The sequence below is a fragment of the Dermacentor andersoni genome, chromosome 1 (genome assembly GCF_023375885.2).
Source record: "Dermacentor andersoni chromosome 1, qqDerAnde1_hic_scaffold, whole genome shotgun sequence".
In the NCBI taxonomy this organism is placed as follows: domain Eukaryota; kingdom Metazoa; phylum Arthropoda; class Arachnida; order Ixodida; family Ixodidae; genus Dermacentor; species Dermacentor andersoni.
Window position 1 is genome coordinate 116635322 of NC_092814.1, and position 21737 is coordinate 116657058.

At 48.0% G+C, this 21737-nt stretch overlaps 1 protein-coding gene and 1 non-coding gene across 2 annotated transcripts in view; both read right to left on the bottom strand.

Annotated features, from left to right (window-relative positions):
* The window catches only part of LOC126543877 (uncharacterized), a 204754-nt gene extending 201138 nt beyond the window's left edge, over nt 1-3616 (bottom strand). Inside the window, exon 1 of the mRNA XM_050191008.3 lies at nt 1228-3616. Coding sequence (XP_050046965.1) covers nt 1228-3066 — 1839 coding nt within the window. The 5' untranslated portion in view covers nt 3067-3616. The remainder of the gene's footprint in view (nt 1-1227) is intronic.
* A 453-nt stretch (nt 3617-4069) lies between these two features.
* On the bottom strand, nt 4070-4140 carry TRNAG-CCC (transfer RNA glycine (anticodon CCC)). The gene has a single exon. It is a non-coding gene; the product is annotated as a tRNA-Gly (tRNA).
* Between the last annotated feature and the right edge of the window lie 17597 nt (nt 4141-21737).

Below are 21737 nucleotides of genomic sequence, written 5' to 3' on the forward strand. Positions count from 1 at the left end.
ACTGATGTAATCATGCGATATTGTGATCACAGTGAAAATGCTGACAGTATAATCCACTGACCTAGCGGATCTATGGGGTCCCAAAAGGCTATGGAAAGGTACAGATAATGTTCCAATCTGGTTTTTGTCATATGCAAACTGTCCATATTTCCCTCGTCTGGTAACACTTATTCATGGAACAGCTATATGACGCACACCCTGTTATTGCCAAACACCCATGCTAACTTATCTGGAACTTAGGTATGCTCAATATGGACACCATAAGAATTGTAATAAAATGATGCTATTCACAGAAATAAATGCGCTAACATGGAATAGTATCAGTGCAATCAAGCAACAAAGTGCAGGCAAAAAACTAGCAATGCTGCGTGGTGCACTCTTCTATTAACCAAACACTCACCATTAACCACACAGATTGAGACACTTCATTCAATGGCACCAAACACCTATAATAATGTATTAAACGAGAAGAAAGGGGGTTAACCGAGGGGCCCGATTTTTATTATTTTTATTATAAGAAGCCCGAGTTGGCTTCTTGTAATGATGTATGTGATACATCGGGGATTCAGCGAAATAACATAAGGCATTGAGTTAGCTGTGGTTATACCAATAGAAGTTTTAACAGTTCGTACGTCTATGCCCCTTGCCTGAAAAAGCAATGTAATACCGTAAACAGAGTGAGCAAACAGGTAAGTATCTCTGCCACTTAAGCACACTTCTTGCATCTAACTCGTGCTTTTTCTTCCACAACATACAAGTACACATCATGCTGAAATGAGAACTCACCCAAGGTGAAAAATATGTCGGCAGAACCTCAAATTGAACAATGTCCACTGGAATATGTTTTATGAGCATAAAGCACAATCAAAGCAGGCAGACGATTCCATATGGACCTCAGCTGAAAGTATATGCAAGCATTTAGTTTTTTGTTAGCTGAGTATGAGCGCTTTACTATTCATTAATAGCAAACGAAAAAAAATATGCTTTTTGCTATGTTTTCACATTTCCCAGAGACGTCCAGTGTTAAAGTGCCACTGTGACTAGTAGCTGGCACTTTAACAAGCAGTCCAGAGTAGAAAAAGAAACTTTCTATAAAATCTGCAATGGCTCTAAGTAGAGTGAAGATCACAGCATTCGCAAAAACCTGCTCCTTCCTGTGATTCGTGCCTCAGACAGGAATCATAGGAACTCGCAGATTTTCAATGGATGAAAAGAATATATACCAACCCTGGTTTCCTCAGGTGGTGGAGGCAGGACAATCCAGTTATACTTTCGCATTTCAACGGGAACTCGCATACGTTCATAGTCCTTCCACTGGGAGCTTAGTGATTCGAAGCAGGTGAGGCATGAGACTACTCCATCACGTAGAGTTAATGCACCAGCTGGCCTTGGATGCTCCCTCAGAAATGGGAAATCACGCACGGTGAGTGTCCGCACCCGTCGCCGGTATGTGGTTATACCACAGATGTAGCATACATAGTGATGCGTATTGTATCGACGCACCGCCCTGGCTGCATCCTCGGGATGTGGCGAGCTCTCATAGGCGAGCCACTGCGCCATCAGAGAGTGGAAGCAGAAGGTGCACACACGTGCTGTGCCCGTGCTATCAAGTGAACCTTGGCCTGCGTGCGACTCAAGGAAGGGAAAGAATGGTCCAGGGCCCTCACGGCTTCCCACAGGAAAGGTCTCACTCGTTGGCTCAGTGCAGACAAAGCAAGCCCCTTGCGAGGCTGATGGCGGCGATGTCAAAAGAGCTGTATGATAGCGCCGCTGAGTCAATGGAAGCCCAGCACTTTCAAATGAGTCCCATTGGAGCTGCAGTTCAGCAGAGCACTCGGCGCAAAGCAACACACGGCCCTGGTTGTCCATGGGCCGCGCAGCAATAGGCCGGGCCACGTCACGCAGAAATGGGAAATGTGGACCTGCACCTGGTTTAGTGTCGCAAGCAACGAGGCTTTCCATCGGTCCAATCTTTTCGCAGAGGTAGCAGCCAAGATACTTGGTCTGGGGGGACAGTAGCTGCTTACGCAGAACACTCGCAGGCGACGGTGAAACAGTCGCAGGTGCCGTAGTCCCCTCATGCAGGATCTTGAAGTGCCGCTTTGACTCCGGCACATTGGAGATCTCAAAAACACGCAGCTGGCGCTGTAAAGACTTATAGCACATGGAGCAAACCACAGCCCGGCCTGCAGATGAGAGTGGCTGAGCACCTGGTGGCGGGGCCACAGTGCGTAAGAAGGGAAATACAGGCTGCTGGTCCGGTCCGGGAATAGCACTGACCACGCGCTGGACACTTACCGGGAACTCGAGACCACACGTAAAGCAGGTGAAAGATCGAGACGGTAGTCGGTAACGTCGCTCAGAGTGGGGCACCGTATAACGCTGGTAATTGTCCCACTGTTCTAACAGCATTTGATGACAGGGTTCACAAGCTTGAACACGACCTGACGAGTCCATGGGCTTGGCACCTGGTGGCTGCGGATGTGAGGCCAGAGTGGGAAAGAAGGGGCAGTTGGCGATGGGCTTAGCATAAACATTAGCTAATGGTCCGTTTCGGTTGCAGTTGCCACATATAAAACACGCCTCGTTGCTTGTTGATGCAGTCACTACCCCTGAAGAAGCGGTCCCCCCTGGTGCAGGTAGACTCAGGTCTAAAGCAGCAGATGCAGCTGCGGGAGAATGGCGAGAACTGCGTTCAGGACTCTCTTCTTGCGTCTGCATACTCGGTTCCATACCCGCATAGGGTCCGTTGTCAGTGCGCTTCAGCCAGTACATACGCTTGTGTCGAGGTGTGCCATTTTGTTCGTGAGCTTCCCACTGCTGAGTAAGAAATGAGTAGCATACAGGGCACGCAAGAACGACACCTTCGGATGACGGCCGCTCTGCGCCTAAGGGAGGGATGTGTGTTTCGAGAAACGGGAAGTAGGGGCCACGTTCTCGAGGCCGCGAATTGAGCGGATATTCGGCCCCGTGACTGCTGCAGACGTAACAGACCCCCTCAGACGAGCTCTGGCCAGAGGAACCAGGCTCCTCTTTGACGCGGACGCCGAAAGCAGTGACAGACATCGCGAACTGTGCCCGATTGGCGCCCGACCACTAGAGCACTTCACTTTCGTTCAAGACTGAGAAAACACGTTCAAATCAACAGACAGCACAAGGTCAGAGTTGTCGCGTGGGGCCAACGACCGCCGCAATATGACAAAGAGACTAAGAGAAAATTCTCCAACGTAGAGGCGACGTAAACACGGTCCGATTTCAAGGGCGCTCAGTAGCTTTCATTGTCAAGAGCCGCACACAGAGAGCCCAACGAACCCCGTGACTATCTTGCCTTGGACATGGCGCGGCAACTTCTCCGTATGTGGCAGCATTGGTCAGCGTCGCCAGTGAAGTCTTAGAAAGTCTGGAAAACATCCCAAGCGTCGGTACACAGCCCCAGGGTCCCGTCTGCCGCTGTAAAGTTCGGTTCAACTGCCCGCGCCATGCTCTGCGTACAAAAGTCGGCGGCCATCTTGTACGAGCCGTCCCGGCAAACACTGCGGCCGCGCACGTAAGCCCACAGACCGTGCCTGCAGCAGCGGACGAGACATCTGTCCGTCTGTGGTCCGTCCGTACACCCCTCCTTTCTCCGCTCCTCCCCTCCGCCCTCCGGAAGTTTCAAGTCTTGGCTTTTCTGGTTTTTAGATTTTTCCTTTATGGCATCTCCTGCGCTTCCTCTCGGCAGCCTCTCCTCCCCGTATTCTTGTCTTTACTTCAGCCGTGGCCATTCGTAAATAACGCCGCGATAGGCGCGGAGGAAAACCGGAGTCGCCCGGTTTGTCGAAAGCACAGCCGACCGCTACCCTTTTGAGCTGATATCCAGGCCGCGGTGGAGAATTTGGCGAGGAACGCCGCTCCTGCGTTATCGGCGACGTTTGATAGTCACATACGCGCGCGCACATACAAATGCAGTAACATAGCTCTGTTGTGTTACCGTTAATCTAGTCCTCTGATCTTAACGACTGTGTTTATGAGCTCAATACAAGGCAAAACCTCACAAATATTTATTTAATAAAAAAAAATACACAAAAAGTGCGCCGCCCGGGAATCGAACCCGGGTCGCAAGAATGGGAATCTTGCATGATACCACTACACCAGCGGCGCACATGCAACACTCGCGCTTAACTGCGTATATTTATAGTAAAAGAAGTAAAGTTACAATCATTTTCAAATTTTGTTTTTGTTATATCATTTCAGTTTATGAGATTTGGCTTATCATGTTGGCGTTTAATATAACAAAGCTTAAGAATCAATGAAAAGTGAGGCTCACTTGCAGCGTCACTTCACCTTTTCGTCAGCCAGCGAGCCAGCCGCGTCAGGTGTTCTGTGGCTGCGTCTTGTGTAACATCTGTAGCAGTTCGTTCTTTATTCTATGATTCTCTGGTAGGACAAGCAGGATAAGTTTATGTGGTGTTCATTGGTATTGTTCGGGTTTGGCATCATGCTATCACGGTTTTGTATTTAGACCCTTGTTTTACCTTAGGAGCTCGTGGTGCCTGGGGTTACACACTTTTTGTGACTATTCTCTTTTTCCGATTTACCTCCGCTGTGTTCAACCAGGTAGAGCTATGAATCAGAGTGAAGAGAGTATAGTTACCGTAATTACTGAACGACTGAACACGGCCACTGGCTTTTGCTTATTTTATCGCGCCAACAGTGATTTATTCCATTAATCGTTTATTTGTTAGCGTCAGAGCGAAAGTTTTCATGCGGCAACTTAATCTGCCCTCTTGATATAAAAATCTGCATGCGTTTGTTGGTGCCGCGTCAGCACATAGTTTTCTCTCTGCGTAATCTAGTATCTAAGTGCTCGGCAGTCAGTCAATTTGCTTGCGCACACCAGCAAGAGAATGTGCGTACCCGTGTCCAGCAGAGCCGGTTGCACGCTAGTGAGGATGTGTGTGTGTGTTTGAGAGAGGGGGGGGGGGGGGGCATGCGTGACCAACAGCTCCTGCTGATACCCGAGTTGCACTGCCGTCAGATCCGGTAACAGAAGGAGAGTGGTGCTGGCTGCTAAAACTTCGAAGGTTTTACGTGCCAAACTCATGATGTGAGGGGCTCCGTATTCATATTGTCCACCTCTACGTGCTGGCCGCCTCAGCGCAGCCCTCCCATAGAAGCCGATTAACGCTTCTCTCAGTAAATGAAAGACAGAAAAACGGAATGCAAGCTTCGTGTCATTATGGTAGAGCATGGACCTGGCGGTTGTGCTGTTCTTGTCATTTCGATGAAGTGAAATCGGGATCACTCGACTGTATATGTGTCACGTAAAGGGCGCTCGTTAATTTCTTTTCAATAAAGGTTTGTGCATGCGGAGAGACATCGCCTTTACTTTGCTCCAATACTCGCCATGTTTTATTTCTAAAAGCGCAATGAAAAGAGTACAGCGCACGAGCGGCTGTAAGTGGTGCAAATGAGGGCGATGGTGCCAGTGCCGCGGCAGGAACTACGCGCGAAGCAGGGCCCGAAGGCTTGTGACACCTCCCGAAATAATCTCTGAGGCGATATATACAGCATATCATGTTGACCGCTACTAAAGACGAAGACAGGGGAATACAGAACGACGACACGTGCGGTCGTTTTGTGTTCCCCTGTCTTCGTCTTTATTAGCGGTCAACATGATATGCAGTAAACACCAACTAGGCCAAATTCAAGCTCCTATTTTTGTAATTATTCGTATTTGTGAAAATATATATTATGTTTATACTATTTTATGACAATTATGTGCTTGATTCACGCAAAGTGAGTATTTCAAAACAAGTAGAGACCGGATGTGTATAAGCACTAAAATGTGCTGTCTTAGGCGCTTTTTTTGTTAAATTTATTTTGTCAATAAAAAGGAATAAGGCAAGTTGCGTAGGTTGCAAGATTCATCTGAAATTTGGTGCGACTGGACACCGTGAAAAAAGTGAAAGCAGTGACAAACCTGCAAGTATAATCGGTAGCCCTGGATATTTTTCTCCGAGGTAACTCAGGTCAGCAATATGTTCATTGGTGGTGGTGGCGAACATTGCCTCGACGTTCAAAATGAGCCCCGTATTTCGAGTCAGAGTTGCGCCCTAGTATTCAAGTTTATCGAAAATCTCGGCGAAAAACGTGAAGTGAGCGCAGAAGTACGCAAACTCACCTTCAAGTACATCGCGTAGCGCCGCTTATTGAGCCCTTTTCACAGCGATGCTCTCGTTTGCTGCAAAGATGTTAATAACAGCTTTGCAGCAGTGTTTGCGGTAATAATCGGCTGCCTTGAGCCAAGTTCCCCAGCGGGTGAAAACATTATAAACAAAACACGGGGGAAACAATTTTTTTTTTTTTTAAGGCTAAAAGAATCCAATATATAGGCACCAACATCGAAATAGGCATTTGTATGCACATAGACACAATAAAAGCGCCTCTAAAATGTCTCTAGGCCGATAGTTCGTGCTTATGTGTTATAGCGACGTCGACACGATGATAATCGTCGACCTCCAACATGAACAGCCTCTGTTCCTCCAAAGTGACATCGCTTTGGTTCAATCAATCTTAAGCCCCTAGATAAACTGCCATTAATTGAAAAAGAAAGCAACGAGTTTATCGGGGGTCCTTACACGTATATAAGGGCGATGCGTAGAGCGGCTGGGAGGTCCTATACAGCACAGCAGGCGCGGCATCGCAACGCCGCCAGTTGCTTCTGTTAGGATTGGGGCTCAATCCCATCGCTCGTAACCCGTTGTCAAGATTGGAGTCGGGCATGAATTAGAAGGTAGCTGGCCCATGCTGAGGACGTTGATGAAGGGAAGGGCTGCTTTTCATCGAGAACGAGGAATATGGGTTTATTTACAGTATCTACAGGCTCTGTACTTAGAAAAGTACATCAGCCTAACATGACTGCTTGAGAGAGTGTCCTGAGCAGCCGCACAACAGCGGTTTATAAACACTCGGACCTCCCCCGATACCCAGGTGACGGAAACGGCCGTCCAGGCACCGTAGGCGAGTTGAAGCACCGTAGGCAAGTTGACGAGGCACCGTAGGGGCCTTTTATTCCCCGAGCTGACCCCCGCAGCGCGCCCGCCGGCTGCCCATTGTCTTGCGTCTTGGTCGGCGCGTGGGAAGGGGTCTCAGTAGACGTTCCCGCGGGCTCAGTAACAATAGTTAGTCCGTCGAGCCCGTTTAGTCACAATGGCGACGAGGCTAGAGCGTATCGGTGGCGTTCCGAGACAAGGTTGCCGCTGCTGTCGCAAATGGCAGGCAAAACTTGCACGTCATCGGGCCGTTCTTAACGCTTCCTAGTGCCGGCCTGCTTGACGAGTTGCGTGCCAAAGACAAGTGCCTTTGAATGCGCTACCTCCTATTCCGGGTAGGAAGTCAACATACCGGAAACGCTTGCGAAGAACCTGCGACCAGCGACAAGACCGTCTTTGTGCTTCAGTCTCTTACTATGCGAAATAATTGCTACCGTGACACGGCCCCAGCACTTCGCTGTTTGTGGTGGCGACTCCAATACCGGTATCGCTTGCAGTAATTCTGCAACCAGCGGTAATACCATCCCCGTTTGCTAGGAATAATTGTCGCCAACTGAGAGACGGTCTCAGCACTTACGTTCCCAAGGTAGCAAGTCCGCATACCAGAAACGCTTGCGGGCCAGTGTAAAAAAGAAAGAAAAAAAAACTCTTTTTGCTTGGCGTTTTCCAGCGCGGAAGGAAGCGGCCGTGATCAAGCAGAGAATATAGAGATATATACCATGGTCGAACTGGGCACGCGTACTCCATCGAGTATTTACCTAACTCCCACAAGAACGCGCAGTTGATTGGTCATTACAGCACGCGGGACCCGATTTAAGTTTGTGCAGGTCAATTGAGAGACTCCAAAAATGACCAACTTCTAAATATGATGTACTAAATATTTCTTTTCCCTTTTCCTCATTTTAAGACTAGATTAAATTATGGGGTTCTACGTGCGAAAACCACGATCTGATTATGAGGCACACCGTAGTGGAGGACTCCGGAATAATTTGGACCACCTGGGGTTCTTTAACGTGCACCTAAATCTTAGTGCACGGGTGTTTTCGCATTTCGCCCCCATCGAAATGCGGCCGCCGTGGCTGGGATTCGATCCCGCGACCTCGTGCTTAGCAGCCTAACACCATAGCCACTGAGCAACCACGGCGGGTCCATACCATGTTACGGAAAGGAATGCGTACAAAACACGGAAACAAGCAAAATGAGAAGGACAATGTAGTTTTAGAATTTGGGACCCAATACTCTGGGTGACAAACCCTGCGTCACATTTACCCTGCGGTGAAGCTCGTCTCGCTCAGCCTCATCACATCAAACGGTGTCCACTGCGGAAAAATGGCTGTCAACGCCTAGCTGGCAGCGGCGCGGTCTCTTCGAATTGTATCAGTTGAATGAAAAATAATAATCATTACGCTCTAAGAAGCGGCGATTCTCAGGATCCTTTCAATAAAGTTATTTGTATCCGTATCATTACTATTTTAATAAAGGCGTAACCATGCAGTGATTAAAAGTGCCCCTGTGCTCCCGTGCATACATGGGCTGCTTTTCGTGTGTGTGTATGTGTGTGTGTGTGTGCGGGGGGGGGGGCAATTTTAACATATTGTCAGTTCGTAGTTAGCAGTCCCCAATTGGAATGCGTACAGCAAATTGGGAATAACAAGCATTCCAGTTGGGAGACCAAATGGAAAATTTTACACCAATTGTCAAATCCAATTGGACATTGAAGTGTAACTTTACAATTCGTTTCCAGATGAACCCATTGAGGTGGCGTTTTTTTTTTTTTTTAACTGGTGTTTCAGAAGCAAAGGACTCCGCTACGACAGCTTAATGGCATTGCCATGCCGGGCTAGAAGTCGCAGGTTTGATCACGGTAGCGGTGGCCGCATTACGATGGAGGCGGAATGTAAACACGCTCGTTTACTTAGACTTGGGTGCCCGTTAAGGATCCCCGGCTGGTCAAAATTAATCCGCAGTATCCCACTGTGGCATATGCCTTAGAATCAGATCCTGGTTTCGGCACGTAGAACTCCAGAATTGTAACGCACTTCTCACGCGGAGACATTTCATCCGAGGCCGTTTTTTCCTACGACATTTTTTCCCGAACCCCCGTGCTGCAGTTTGCTCAAAAACAAGAAATATTTCCTTGTGCGTGCGTGTGTCACTCGGCTATGGCATTCCCTTTTCATTTTTCAAGAAATGCAGAGCTGTGTGAGGAAGTAAGGCCGCCAGATTCCAAAATTTTGCGCATTGTCCATTGCAATTTAAATTGTTATTGTTGGGTTCAACGTCTCGAAACTGCGATGGGCGGCCACAAGGGACACCGTATGGAGAGCTCCGGATGAGTTTTGGCGCGTTGAGGTTCTTCAATGGGCACCTAACTTTAAGTGCACGAGCGTTCTTGCATCTTTCCGCCTCCGAAATGCGGTCGCCGCGGCCGGTGATCGAACTCGCGACCTCGTGCTCAGCAGCAGAACGCCACATCCACTGCGCCACCACGGTGGGTGTCCAGCTGCCATGCCGTCAGTGCTCAAGACATGCATCTATATCATATCATTGCTGAAAAGCACCAGTTTCCGTATACCTGCCCCATAAGTATGGCCCCAAATACCGTATATATGTATCGCGAACAATCGCCTCCTGTCCAGTCATTTATCTCCGGTGTCAACCAAGTTTCTGTGACTGCCAAAATGTGTGGGTCATAGAGGATGAGGATATATTCTAACTGGGTCGACTTGTTGGCAAGACTTCTTGCATTAAGCAAGATAAAACGGAGCGTCTCTGTTTGCAATCAAGGACCAGTTCTAGGGAAATTAGTCTGAGGTAGCATAACTGGCTGCGAGGTGGCCTCATCCCAAACGTAAACGCTATCGTCTACCCGAAGTCGCTCATAGTCCAGAGAAACTTTATGGCCTTTAGCTTTAAACTGTTTGCCATGTTGCCATAGTTTGGAACGTTTCTTTAAAGTAGCCACACAAAAGTCGTGGCTAAGAGAAATGGTTGAGCCTTTCAGTTTGAATGAATTGTGTAGGACGCGCAGTTTCTCATTGTAATCAAAGAAATTTACTATGACTGGTCTATGTTTATCAGGCCGTTTCTTTCCTATTCTATGCACCCTTTCTACGGTACTGACCGATAATCCCAGCTTTGCGCGGATTAGGTGTTCAGTAATTGCGTGGTTTAAAGTGCTCGGACTCTCATGATCAGATTCAGGAAGGCCAAAAACAACGGAATTCGGTCTTCGGAAACGCCGACTTCGGTCTTCAAAATCGTCCAATTTCTTTTGTTGCGCATTGATCACCTTCTTAAGAGAAGCAACTTCAGATTGCAATTGGCCGATTGCTTCGGTATGCTGAGCGAGCACTTTTAGCGTATCATTTAATTCATTGAAACGGGCGCTCATAGATTTTTCGAGATCGGAATGCGACGTAGCTAGGTTATTAATAGATGCTTGTAAGGATGAGGACATATCGGAAAGAAGAAGCTTAATCTCATCCCTAGAAGGTCCGGGATATTGCTCAATATCACCAGCAAGCAACAGCAAAAGCACACTCCATGCATCATCACGTAAGGAAATGCACTGTTGAGGGCACGGCTGGATGATAATACACCTATCATCACTACGAAAGCAACGACATGGATAATAAGGACGAACCTGTACAAAGAACATAAGGCGGTTCATGGCTGCATCTGCGATGGTCTCGCCGTGCCCTCTGAAGGTGCGCTTGAGTTGCCCGGGTATTTGTACTGTCAGTGGTGGCGCTGTAGGTCGGGGCTGATGAGCAGATTGCGTGACCAAGCCTCGGTTGATATCGGCAGCCACGTGGTCGACAGGAACGATTCCGTCATCAAGACTGCAAGATGAGTTGACTGATGATGCGCACAGGATTGAAGTGGTCAGCGTGACCTGTACAAAGAACATAAGGCGGTTCATGGCTGCATCTACGATGGTCTCGCCGTGCCCTCTCAACAAATGCAACAAACCTCGTCAAATTTGGTGCATTGGTTGCCGAGAAAAACGAATTCTTCTTCTACATGTATACGTGCACCCGAGCTAAAGCTTGCTCTTAAGGAGGAGACCGAGCTGCAATGTGAGCCCCCTCCCCCCCCCGAACGAAATTTCTGGCTGCGCCACTGCCGCCAACGTACGACCGGGGGCCGAACCTTATAACGGTTCAGAAAGGAACCGGTTCACTTGGCCTCATCTGATTGGTCAACATTTTGCTTGCGTCAGAGACCGTCAGAAACAGCGGGGCGGCACCGCAAATTACGATCACGTCACGCATCTGTCAATCATTTCCAAAGCGAACCGCCTTTGGCTGATTGCGGAACCGGCGAAGGGGTAGTCCGCTTTGGGTTCCGTGCTGTGGCTTGGCTGTTGGCTCGCGACCCTGGCCGCGCGCGCCAGTCGCGCGACCCCGGAGACACGCGGGCGTCACGCGCGCGTGCGTTGGTTGTATCGGAGGCTATTACTTGCCTTTGTCGTTTGCTTGGCGTTGCTCTATCGGTGTCGACCACGGCTGGAAGTGCGATAGGCGTTCGAAGAAATGACGGATAATGAGTTGCACCGCCCCTGCCGGCTTTCTAAGTAGGCCTTTTGCAGGCTATGCCATCAATTGGAGGAGACTCGGGTGCAAGCGTACCAATGGTCATTCCACGCAGAGGACGGAATTGCGCGCTGCGGTTCATCGCCACCGGCCTGCAGCTCCCAGAAATCGGTCGGAAGCGAAGCATTCATCGGAATGACCTAGATCTCTGCTGCCGACAGTGTCCACGAAGTTGCTCTCGCAATTACTGTGTTGGCCGGTAGAAGGGCTGGGTCAGCTTTCCTGTGACCTACGCTTCAAAGCCAATGCCAAGGAGACATTTGCATGGTGAGATCGAATTCCCACTGCTATCGCCAGTGTGAATAGCTCGCAGATCGCCGTTCAGCAATCAGAAAGGTTCAACCTAGGCTGGTCCAGCGCTTCCTTCGTTAGGCTAGTAAAACTATACAGTCGGGACGCGAAGATATTGTGGAGATCTCTTATTTGGCTGCCCGTTTTTCTCTAGTTCGGGAGTGCCGCACTTTGTTCCTCACTTTCACAGCACAGCGCGCACCGTCAGCACCACACTCTTCGATTTTACTTCGCGCGGGCAATGCAGGGCCCGTATATCGTAATGTTCGATTTCAAGTTCCATTGCTTCTATCCCGCGACGCGCCGTGGGGCAGATCGCAGGGATAGCGGCAGCGCGGCGGCGAGCGAGTCATGTCCGATCCGATGACAAAGGGCGAAAAAAGAAGAAAAATTGATATAGTTGGCTAGTAAAGGTGTTTCTAAGAACCAACGCCCGGCACCGCACGTTTATACTTTAGAACTTGCCGTATAATATTTAATTTATATTTTACATTTATTTAGCAAGCAGAAACATTCTGCAATTCCTCGATTAGCTCGTCATAGAATTACGTACACTTCAGAGGTGGCACCCTCTCATCTATCGGTCGCGTCCTCCCCTTCTTCCACTACCGGCTTGGGAGTGGCACATAAGCGGTGAAGTGACCGGTTCGTTTTCCGAACCGTATAAGATTCGGCCCCAGGTTCGAGCGTAGCAGACGACCTTTTGCAGAGTGAATGCACGCATAGCAAGGCGGTGCGCTTTAGGCATTCGCGTTGGTTTTCTAGCTCCGAGTAATTTCGTGTACAGCATAGAACTCGGACGGTTATACAAATTCATTGACTGCAGCTTCTTTTCCTGTTTTGATAATTATTTTTTAAGGTATCTGAACGAGCGCTAACACTGTGCCATGACGATTGCGAATGTATCGCATGCGCTACAATTAGGTACGCAACATTTGTCAAGTGAGTGTCACAAGATACTCTTGCGAATGGTTGTAAATAACATATTTACGATCGAATGCCAACATCCTGACCTCCAGCAAGCCCTCAGTAGCCTAAATAATCCGCGCCGTCCTTACCATGTGAATTCGCGGCGCGGCGCACATCGGCTATGACGTACAAAGGCCGACAGAGGGCACGAACGATCGCTGCTCTGAAGGTTCGAAAAAGTATTACAAGCTACACAAAGTTGGTTCTTTATTCTATGGCTACACTGCCGCCAACGTGCGTGCTTGCCAATCTTCTAAGCACGCGCAAAGGCTCAGAGGTGGGCGCTGGTGCTATTATGTTTCTCGTGCCTCAAAGTCGACAGAAATACGCGCGGCCGATCATCGAGTCGGGATTCAGCGTATATAGAAAATGAAATCAGTTTTTTAGTATTCGTTTGCGAAGCGGTAATGCGGCAACAGCGATTAATTCAGGCTCAAGGAAGTGCATTATTATTTTTTTTTCAGGTTAGTGACTCATCACGAATAACATTTCATCGTGCGTTCGCTCGTCCGTTCACGAAGTGACTTACTTGTCGCGATCCGAGTTGCACTAAGGTGCATGCATTGAGGACGGTTGCGCTCACTCCGAAATAACATTTGCGAGATATGACTTTAGTAAAGTGATGACTGCACAAATAATTGCAGCACTATGACGCGGCCGAAATTGCGGTAAGTGAAATGATGCAGTTGTTGAATTGAGGCGCCATTTGTTGTCGCATTACGTGCGTCTCAAAGACATGGTGGTCGAACGAGCTAACAGCTCGACTAAACGAACGAACCAGCCAGTGAACGAGCGGGCGACCGTACGTTTTCTTTGTGAGTGCTCCACCGCCGCATCTTAACCTACACACACTTTAAAGCTGACACGAATTAACGCGTACTATCAGAGTCAAATGAAACTTGAACAGCGGAACGCGTGGCCCAAGCATAAGTGAAGGTATAGTACGCGCCGTCCAGCCATCACCCATTGACAAGCGCGCACAGCCGGTTTGGCCGCACTGCGCGATCCCCCTCTAGTGAGATATTCGCTTCTGTCTGGTTCTTACGTTTGAAAGGGAGAAAGTAAAAAAATGAAGCTAAAACATTGCAGTTTACGGCGAGTCTTGTCGCACAGATCACCGAAAACACAAGTGCTGTCGGCGCGAACAGCGGTGCGCGTGGTTTGCCGCGCCATCGCCCGTGCGGGCGAATCTACCTTGCGATGAATTCTAGCCGGGTCTGCGACGATCGCTAAGACCGAGATGGCGCCAGAGTACCGCGCGTCGTCTGTTCACTTCTTTATATTTCTTCGGCCACTGCTTTTCATCGGTACTAACCAACACTCTAAAACAAAATTACACCCTTTGGGTTGTATCTTGCCACGGAACATTAAACGTCATCTCTCTCGTCCGGATTTCCTTTCTTTAATGCTGCGAGCCCGGTACTTCCCAGTAACGAACGGCATGCGCGTAATAAGCATGACAAAGTAGCAGGCGCGGGGTTTTTAAGAAAGGAAACGCAAGCAAGGCAAATGGCGATTATCGTTGTGTGGTAGATATACACCCCAAAGGGTGTACCTTTGCCTAAGAGTGTAGACAAAGGTACACCCTTTGGGGTGTATATCTGCCACACAACGATAATCGCCATCTGCCTTGCTTGCGTTTCCTTTCTTGAAAACGCCGCGCCCGCTACTTTCCTGTCGGGAATGCTGTGTCATGCAGATAACGCGCATGCCGTTCGTTACTATTGGCGGCGAGGAGTTACGGAGTCGCCATCTATCGGAAGCGCCTCGCTGGCGTAGTATGAGGGATCACGCGGCGGGCTCCTCATAGGTTTTGCTGTCAGCGCTCACTGAAAACACCACGCGTGAGCTCTCCCGGACATTTCTGTAAGTACTTTCGAAACGAGAGAAGTTTTTTACTGTCTAAATAATAACCTTGGGCAAACTGAAAGCACACAATCGTTTACAGACGCTATCTCTTTAGCGAATACGTATAGTGAACGCCACTGCGCGCGGTCGCCGCGATGGAGTCTCCCGAACCGGCTTCTTGCGTGAAAGGTAGGTAAACGTTGTGAGCAAACTATGTTAAATATGTTCGTATAGTGTTTGTATAACTAAATGGAGCGTAATAGAACAAAGCCTCAATGCAGCGATCGTGCAGACTCGCAGCGACCGACTGCGCGTCTGCATGCTTGTCCGCGCACTGTTTCGCTTTCTCCGCGCGCGCGTTTTCGCACCGTGCCATGAGCTTTAGGCCGCAGAATATGAGCATTTGACAGTATACAAGCAACCATTGTTGCGTGTGCGCTATCAGAGCTCTTCAGAAATAATTTCATTGTAGAGACTTCGACGCCTACGGGGACTGTGATGTGCCGTCGCGACGATTCAATCCTTTTTTTTTCTTCTAAATTCTTTGACCTTTCAATATTATTTCTCGAGTTGCGTCGCACTGTATGTTTATCGGTGTTCCCAGCGTGCAATTTCCCGCTCCTCCTTTTTTTGTAATCCAGTGCATTAATCCATAACACAATTAAACATGACCATATGCCATGCTTTTTTTAAATGTGCTTCGTACCGCTGCCTTTCCACTCCGCTGAACTTGCCAGTATCTATAGCATCGACAAGTTCATAGACCAAACCGTCATGACATTAGTCGGGCAGCGGACTCGGGCGAGCGTCTCAGTGCGCCTTTTCAGAACATCGCAGACCGGGCGCCGTAGCAGAAATCTTTCTCGCGTCTGTGCTTGCTGCATAACCGAGTTGTAGCCGATGACTGTTTGCCGGTCTTATGTTTCGCGAGCCAAGCTTCACGCAGCTTCTTGTCCTGCGGCTACGTGTGAATAAGGCTGACACCGGCCTCCGTTACGTGCGTCCGGCCCTGCGGCACCGAGCAGTAGCCTACCATGTTGCGTGCCTTCTAAGGCAGCCACTACCTATTGTAGTGCTTTCAAGCGTTGTAAAGGAGACACTCGAAGCGGGAAAATTTCGCCATTAAATGAGGACCGCAGCGTATGAGGGAATTTAAACTCGTTTTCAGCTCGCTTCGGCGCTCCCGAAGCAGCCGACGCGGCTGCTATGTCCACGTGATCCCTCCTAGCACGTCACGCCGACGGTGGCGCCAGCTTTTCCAGTGGTGGAGCTCGAGGCCAATAGAGAGTACCGGGCTCGCAGGGTTAAAGAAAGAAAATGCGGACAAGACAGATGACGTTTATCGTTGTGGAAAAAGGGTGTAATTTTGCTTAAGAGTGTAGAGAAAAAGCTAAGCGAAATAGTGACAACCGCAAAGGCGCCGCAATGTTGCTACGACTCATTTCTATACCGCAAGAAATATATATATATATATTCAAAATAATATGCAAAAACAAGAATTGACAACAATTCTCTGACGAAGTTATGTGACCACAAAATGGAAGCCAGTTTCAGAGATCAGGCCAAGCGCCTGGCAGATTCTGCTTACCCGATACGTATGCTCACTTCTGTCGCGGAGGGCTTAAGCTGCAGGAAGTGCAAAAACGCGTCGAATGGAAGCGGTGCCAATGCTAGAGCAAAGAAAGTTGCTGTGGTACCATACATTCATTGCATTTCACATAACCTCAGAAGAATAGCGGCGAACACCCGCCGTGGTTGCTCAGTGGCTGTGGTGTTGGGCTGCTGAGCACGAGATCGCGGGATCGAATCCCGGCCACGGCGGCCGCATTTCGATGGGGGCGAAATGCGAAAACACCCGTGTACTTAGATTTAGGTACACGTTAAAGAACCCCAGGTGGTCGAAATTTCCGGAGTCCTCCACTACGGCGTGCCTCATAATCAGAAAGTGGTTTTGGCACGTAAAAACCCCATAATTTTATTTAATTCTTTACCCAAATCCGGGGTGGACATTGTATATTCTCTGCCCCTGAGTGTCTATAGAAGCTATGCAAACAGGTTAACACAGAGAATAACAAAAGGCACGCATGTTCTACCCAACATCGCAAACAATTTGTAACCTGTACTCATAACGTTGTCTATGGCAATCCACTTTCATGCGGAAGAACGTATATTGGTCAGACCGGCAGATACATCAATGAAAGATTAAAAGAGCATCGATATAACGTCACTAGGGTAACCTCGAGTCATTTGGGTATTCACTGCCGAGATTGTTCCTGCAAGCCCATGTTTGAAAGCACTTCCATTCTGTATAAGGCTCATAGCAGGATGACGAGGGAGATTGTGGAGGCCTACGAGATTGCAAAATTAGAGCAAAAGTGCGTAAGCAAGCCTTCGGTGTCACTATCGGAAAAGGAGATACGATTCCTCGGTTTATCTTTGTGACCATTGCAGTACATGTTTCCCCATTCCTTGCACCCGTGTACGGTTCATCGAAATGCACCACTGAATGTTCTTTTTTGTTGTTACGGTTGTTTCCGATCGCACGGTATATATTTATCGATGCGTGCGAAAATAAAATCAATAGTTGAAAGTGAAGCGCTGTGTCTGTGTGTGTTTCTTTCTACGTCCTCGTTCAGTCGCGCTTATACACTCTACCATGGATTCCAACCAGCCCGCCAACATGTTTTAACTCTGTAAACGGTCGTTTTATATCGTTCATTTTTCTTTGCTTTTTTGTCAAGTGAATGCGCATGCGGTACATGGCCGGTGTATTTGGAGAAGCATGGGAGAGGCCTTTGCCCTGCAGTGGGCGTAACCAGGCTGATGATGATGATGATGAATGCGCATGATCACATAAAACTTGTTTCGTCATGTCAAGGATTGTTTTGAATGACCTCATATCTCTGGGAATAAAGAGGCTTGTGGGGGGTACAGAATCTCGTACATTTGAAGCTACAAGCATTTTTCCTCATCGTATTGCCCATACTTATCTTTCGGTAGTCGCTCGAGGGTTGTGTTAGGAGGCTTGCTCGAACACAGAGTTGCCTCTACAGCAAGACATAACGTTCGCAAGCTTTTGCAAGTACTGCACTACACTGTTTGTGGTGCACATATGATCTTGTATGTCGCTGTTCTACTTTGGCTCGACGTTATGCACACCAGGCCGTGCTTAATTGTCTAGCCGAAAATGGCGGCTTCCCATGAGCGGGTGCAAACCATACGTCATTTCCGCTTTTTCATCGCCAGGTGTCGTGCGCTTCGGGTGATCGCGGACTAGCCCAGCGCTTGGCGAAGGGGGTGGACGACTTGCGCGAGCTATCCCCTCAGGTGCAGATCGTGGTGTGCACGGTGCCGGAGGTGCCTGTGCGTGACAGTCACGTAGAAAGAGCCGTAATGGCTGCCAATGAGGCAATATGGAAAATGAGCCGAGAGAAAGGCTTCGAGGTTGTCGAAGTAAACAGAGAAGTGAGAAGTTGTGGTGGTTTTAAACGAGATGGGATCCACTTCAATTACAGGCTAGCACGAGAAGTGGGCTGGCGACTTGGGGGTCGCGCTGTTGCTTTTTTAGGGGGCCCGCGGGCGCTCAGGAGGTCAGAGTAGGTAGTAGTAAAGAAGGTCCTCTAGGGGAACATCAGAAGAGCATCGCCGTCGATAACAGAAAAAGGAGGAAAGCAAGAACAAGAGCTCGCCATGCAATAGGCTACATAAACATGCAGGGCGGCAGAAGAAAGGAAAAGTGGGCAGAGATTGAGGAGCAGTTACATAGAGAACAAATAGGGGTGTATGCGGTTACAGAAACGCACCTTAGAGACTCAGAAGAGCCGTCAGTTATTGAGAATTATGTATGGGAAGGGTGCAACAGAACTAAGTCGGAAAGAAAGGGAGGGGGAGTCGGAATGCTCATCCATCAGGGAGCCAAATGGAAAAGAGTAATTTCACAATGTCAAGAGCATTTTTGGTTATCAGGTACAATGAGTGGGAAAGAAACTTGGCTGGGAGTTACGTATTTGTGGAGCGGAAAAAATTGCACAGAGAAGAATAAAGAGTTAGTGGAATGCATAAGCGCTGGTATTAAGGGTTTCGGGAATGGTGCTGAGATTGTCCTATTAGGTGACATGAATGCCCACATACAGGATTTAGATGGCTATACCGACAATAACGGGAAGTCAATGCTAGACCTTTGCGAGCAACATAACCTCGTGACCGTGAATACAGGGCCTAAGTGTGAAGGACAGATCACGTGGGAAGTGGGAAACCGGCAATCGACCATTGATTACTGTCTGATGACAGAAGGAATTCATGATAAGTTGAGAGAAATGGTCATCGATGAGGAAGGGTTTAGCAGCATAGAGAGTGACCATAAACGCATCATTTTGAATATGGGATATGTAGTTGGGAAAGAGAGCAAGGGAAGCATAATGGCCAGTCCAAATTTGAACGCTGAACAAATAGCAAGTATAGTCACTAGAGTTGAGGAAGAACTTGGCAAGTGGCCAAGTAAGGGGTGGGAATATGGTGAGCTTCTAAGTGTAGTAACGACAGAAATACGGAAAGAGAAACAACATGTTCGTTGGAAAGGAAAAAAGAAACCGAAAAGCTGGTGGAACAAGGAGATACGAGAAGCGATCGCCGAACGACAGAAAGCATATCAAGAGCACAGGCAGGCAAAGAAGGCGCAGTTGCCACAGGATGAAGTAACCAGTAAATGGGAAATATACCGGGAGAAAAAGTCTGTGGTTCAAATCCTGGTGCAAGCAAAATTAAAAGGGGAAAGTGAACGTTGGTTGTCAGAAATACGTGAGAAAAAGAAGGCCGCACCTAGAATATTTTGGAATCACATAAAATTATTAGGCAGGAACTCAACAACAATACAACAACATATCCTAGACGAAGATGAAAACAGACTGGAAGGAGAGGCAGCAATAAATTACATCCAAAAAGTAACAGCCGAATCTTTCCAAGGCAAGGACGAGGTTGTATTTGAAGAAAAAAAGAGCATGAAAGAGACCCAAGTGGAAAAGGAACTGGTGCTTACAAATTTAAACTGGAAGAAAGCGGAAGAGAAAATTCCTAAGCGCACAGCCACAGGGCTAGACGAGGTTCCCGTTAGGCTGATAAATGAACTGGGACCAAAAAGTAAGGAAGCTCTGGTGAAAGCAGTGGAAAAAAACTTTAAAAGATAGACGAATACCAGACAGTTGGCGACAAAGTAGAATGAACTTAATTTATAAAGGTAAGGGGGAGAAAGACAGAATTCACTCGTATAGACCGTTGACCATTACATCGGTAATATACAGGCTAGCAATGCAGGCAATCAAATTAAAGCTTCAAGCATGGACAGAGAATAATGGCATTTTGGGAGAGCTTCAGAATGGCTTCAGAATAGGTAGGCGTTTGGACGATAACTTGTTTGTTCTTACTCAGTGTATTGAAATATCAAAAGCAGAAAGCAGACCGTTGTATGTGGCCTTTTTAGACATTACAGGAGCCTACGACAACGTAGACCACAACATTTTGTGGGATATTCTGGAAGGGGAAGGCTTAGGTAACGATTGTCTACAGCTTTTGAGAGAGATTTACCTAGAAAATACCGTTTGCGTTGAATGGGAAGGGTTGAGGAGCGAGGAGAAAGTTCATATCAACAAGGGACTGAGGCAAGGGTGCCCTTTATCCCCGCTGCTGTTTATGATGTACATGGTGAGGATGGAGAGGGCGCTGGAAGGAAGTAATATCGGGTTTAATCTCTCATACAAACAGGCAGGTACAGTAATAGAGCCGCAACTCCCAGGTTTATTTTATGCGGACGACATTGTGTTGCTCGCTAACAAGCAAAGCGATTTGCAACGTCTGGCTAATATCTGTGGACAGGAAGCCAACAATTTAGGTTTGAAATTTAGTGTTAGAAAATCAGGTGTTATGGTATTCAATGAAAACAGTGAACAGACAGTGGAGATACAGGGCCAAGAAATACCTCGGGTAACAGAATATAAATACCTTGGTATATGGATAAACGAAGGCAATGGATATATGGAAACACAGGAAAAAACCATAACAGTCAAGGGGAAGAGAAATGCAGCCATAATGAGGCACAGAGCGCTATGGGGATACAATAGGTACGAGGTCCTCCGAGGTATGTGGAAAGGGGCAATGGTTCCAGGACTTACTTTTGGAAATGCGGTTGTTTGCTTTAAATCAGGGGTACAATCAGGACTCGACGGGAACCAAAGGTCAGTGGGTCGCCTCGCATTGGGCGCTCACGGGAAGACTACAAATGAAGCTGTGCAGGGGGATATGGGCTGGACTAGTTTTGAAGTGAGGGAAGCTCGCAGTAAAATTGAGTATGAAGAACGGCTGAGGAATATGGAGGAAAGTAAATGGGCTGGGAGAGTGTTCAGGTATCTGTACAGGCAAAACATTGATTCACAGTGGAGGAAAAGAACTAGGAAGCTTACCAGCAAGTATGCGGCCTGTGGGGTGGGCAACACAGCAACAAAGGTCAAGCGGAAAGTCAGAGAGGCTGAATTATTCTCATGGGTGGCGGCAATGGAAAAGAAACCTGCCATGAGTAACTACTTAAGAGGAAAAAAACGAAATTAGGAAAGAAACCATTTATGATAACTCAAAGGGAAGCTCATTACTTTTCGAAGCGAGATCGGGATGCCTTAGAACACGCACCTATAAAGCGAGATATAAGAAGGAAGAAGAAGCATGTGCTTGCTGCGGTAAAGCTAGGGAAACGACGGAGCATATTTTATTAGAATGTGAAGACGTCTACCCAGCGGTCGATTTAGGCACCACTGGCCTCCTTGAAGCCCTTGGGTTCAGAGGGGTCAGTGGTAAAGCAAACATGTCCGCAATAGACATTAGTAAGAGGCGACTGGAGGATTGGTGGAAGAAAAGTAGGGAAACGACAAAAGACGGAGATGTACAAAAGCACAGTTCGCAATAGGGGATCAGAAAATTTGGACGTGGTAGTTCATAGTGTTTTTTTTTTTCT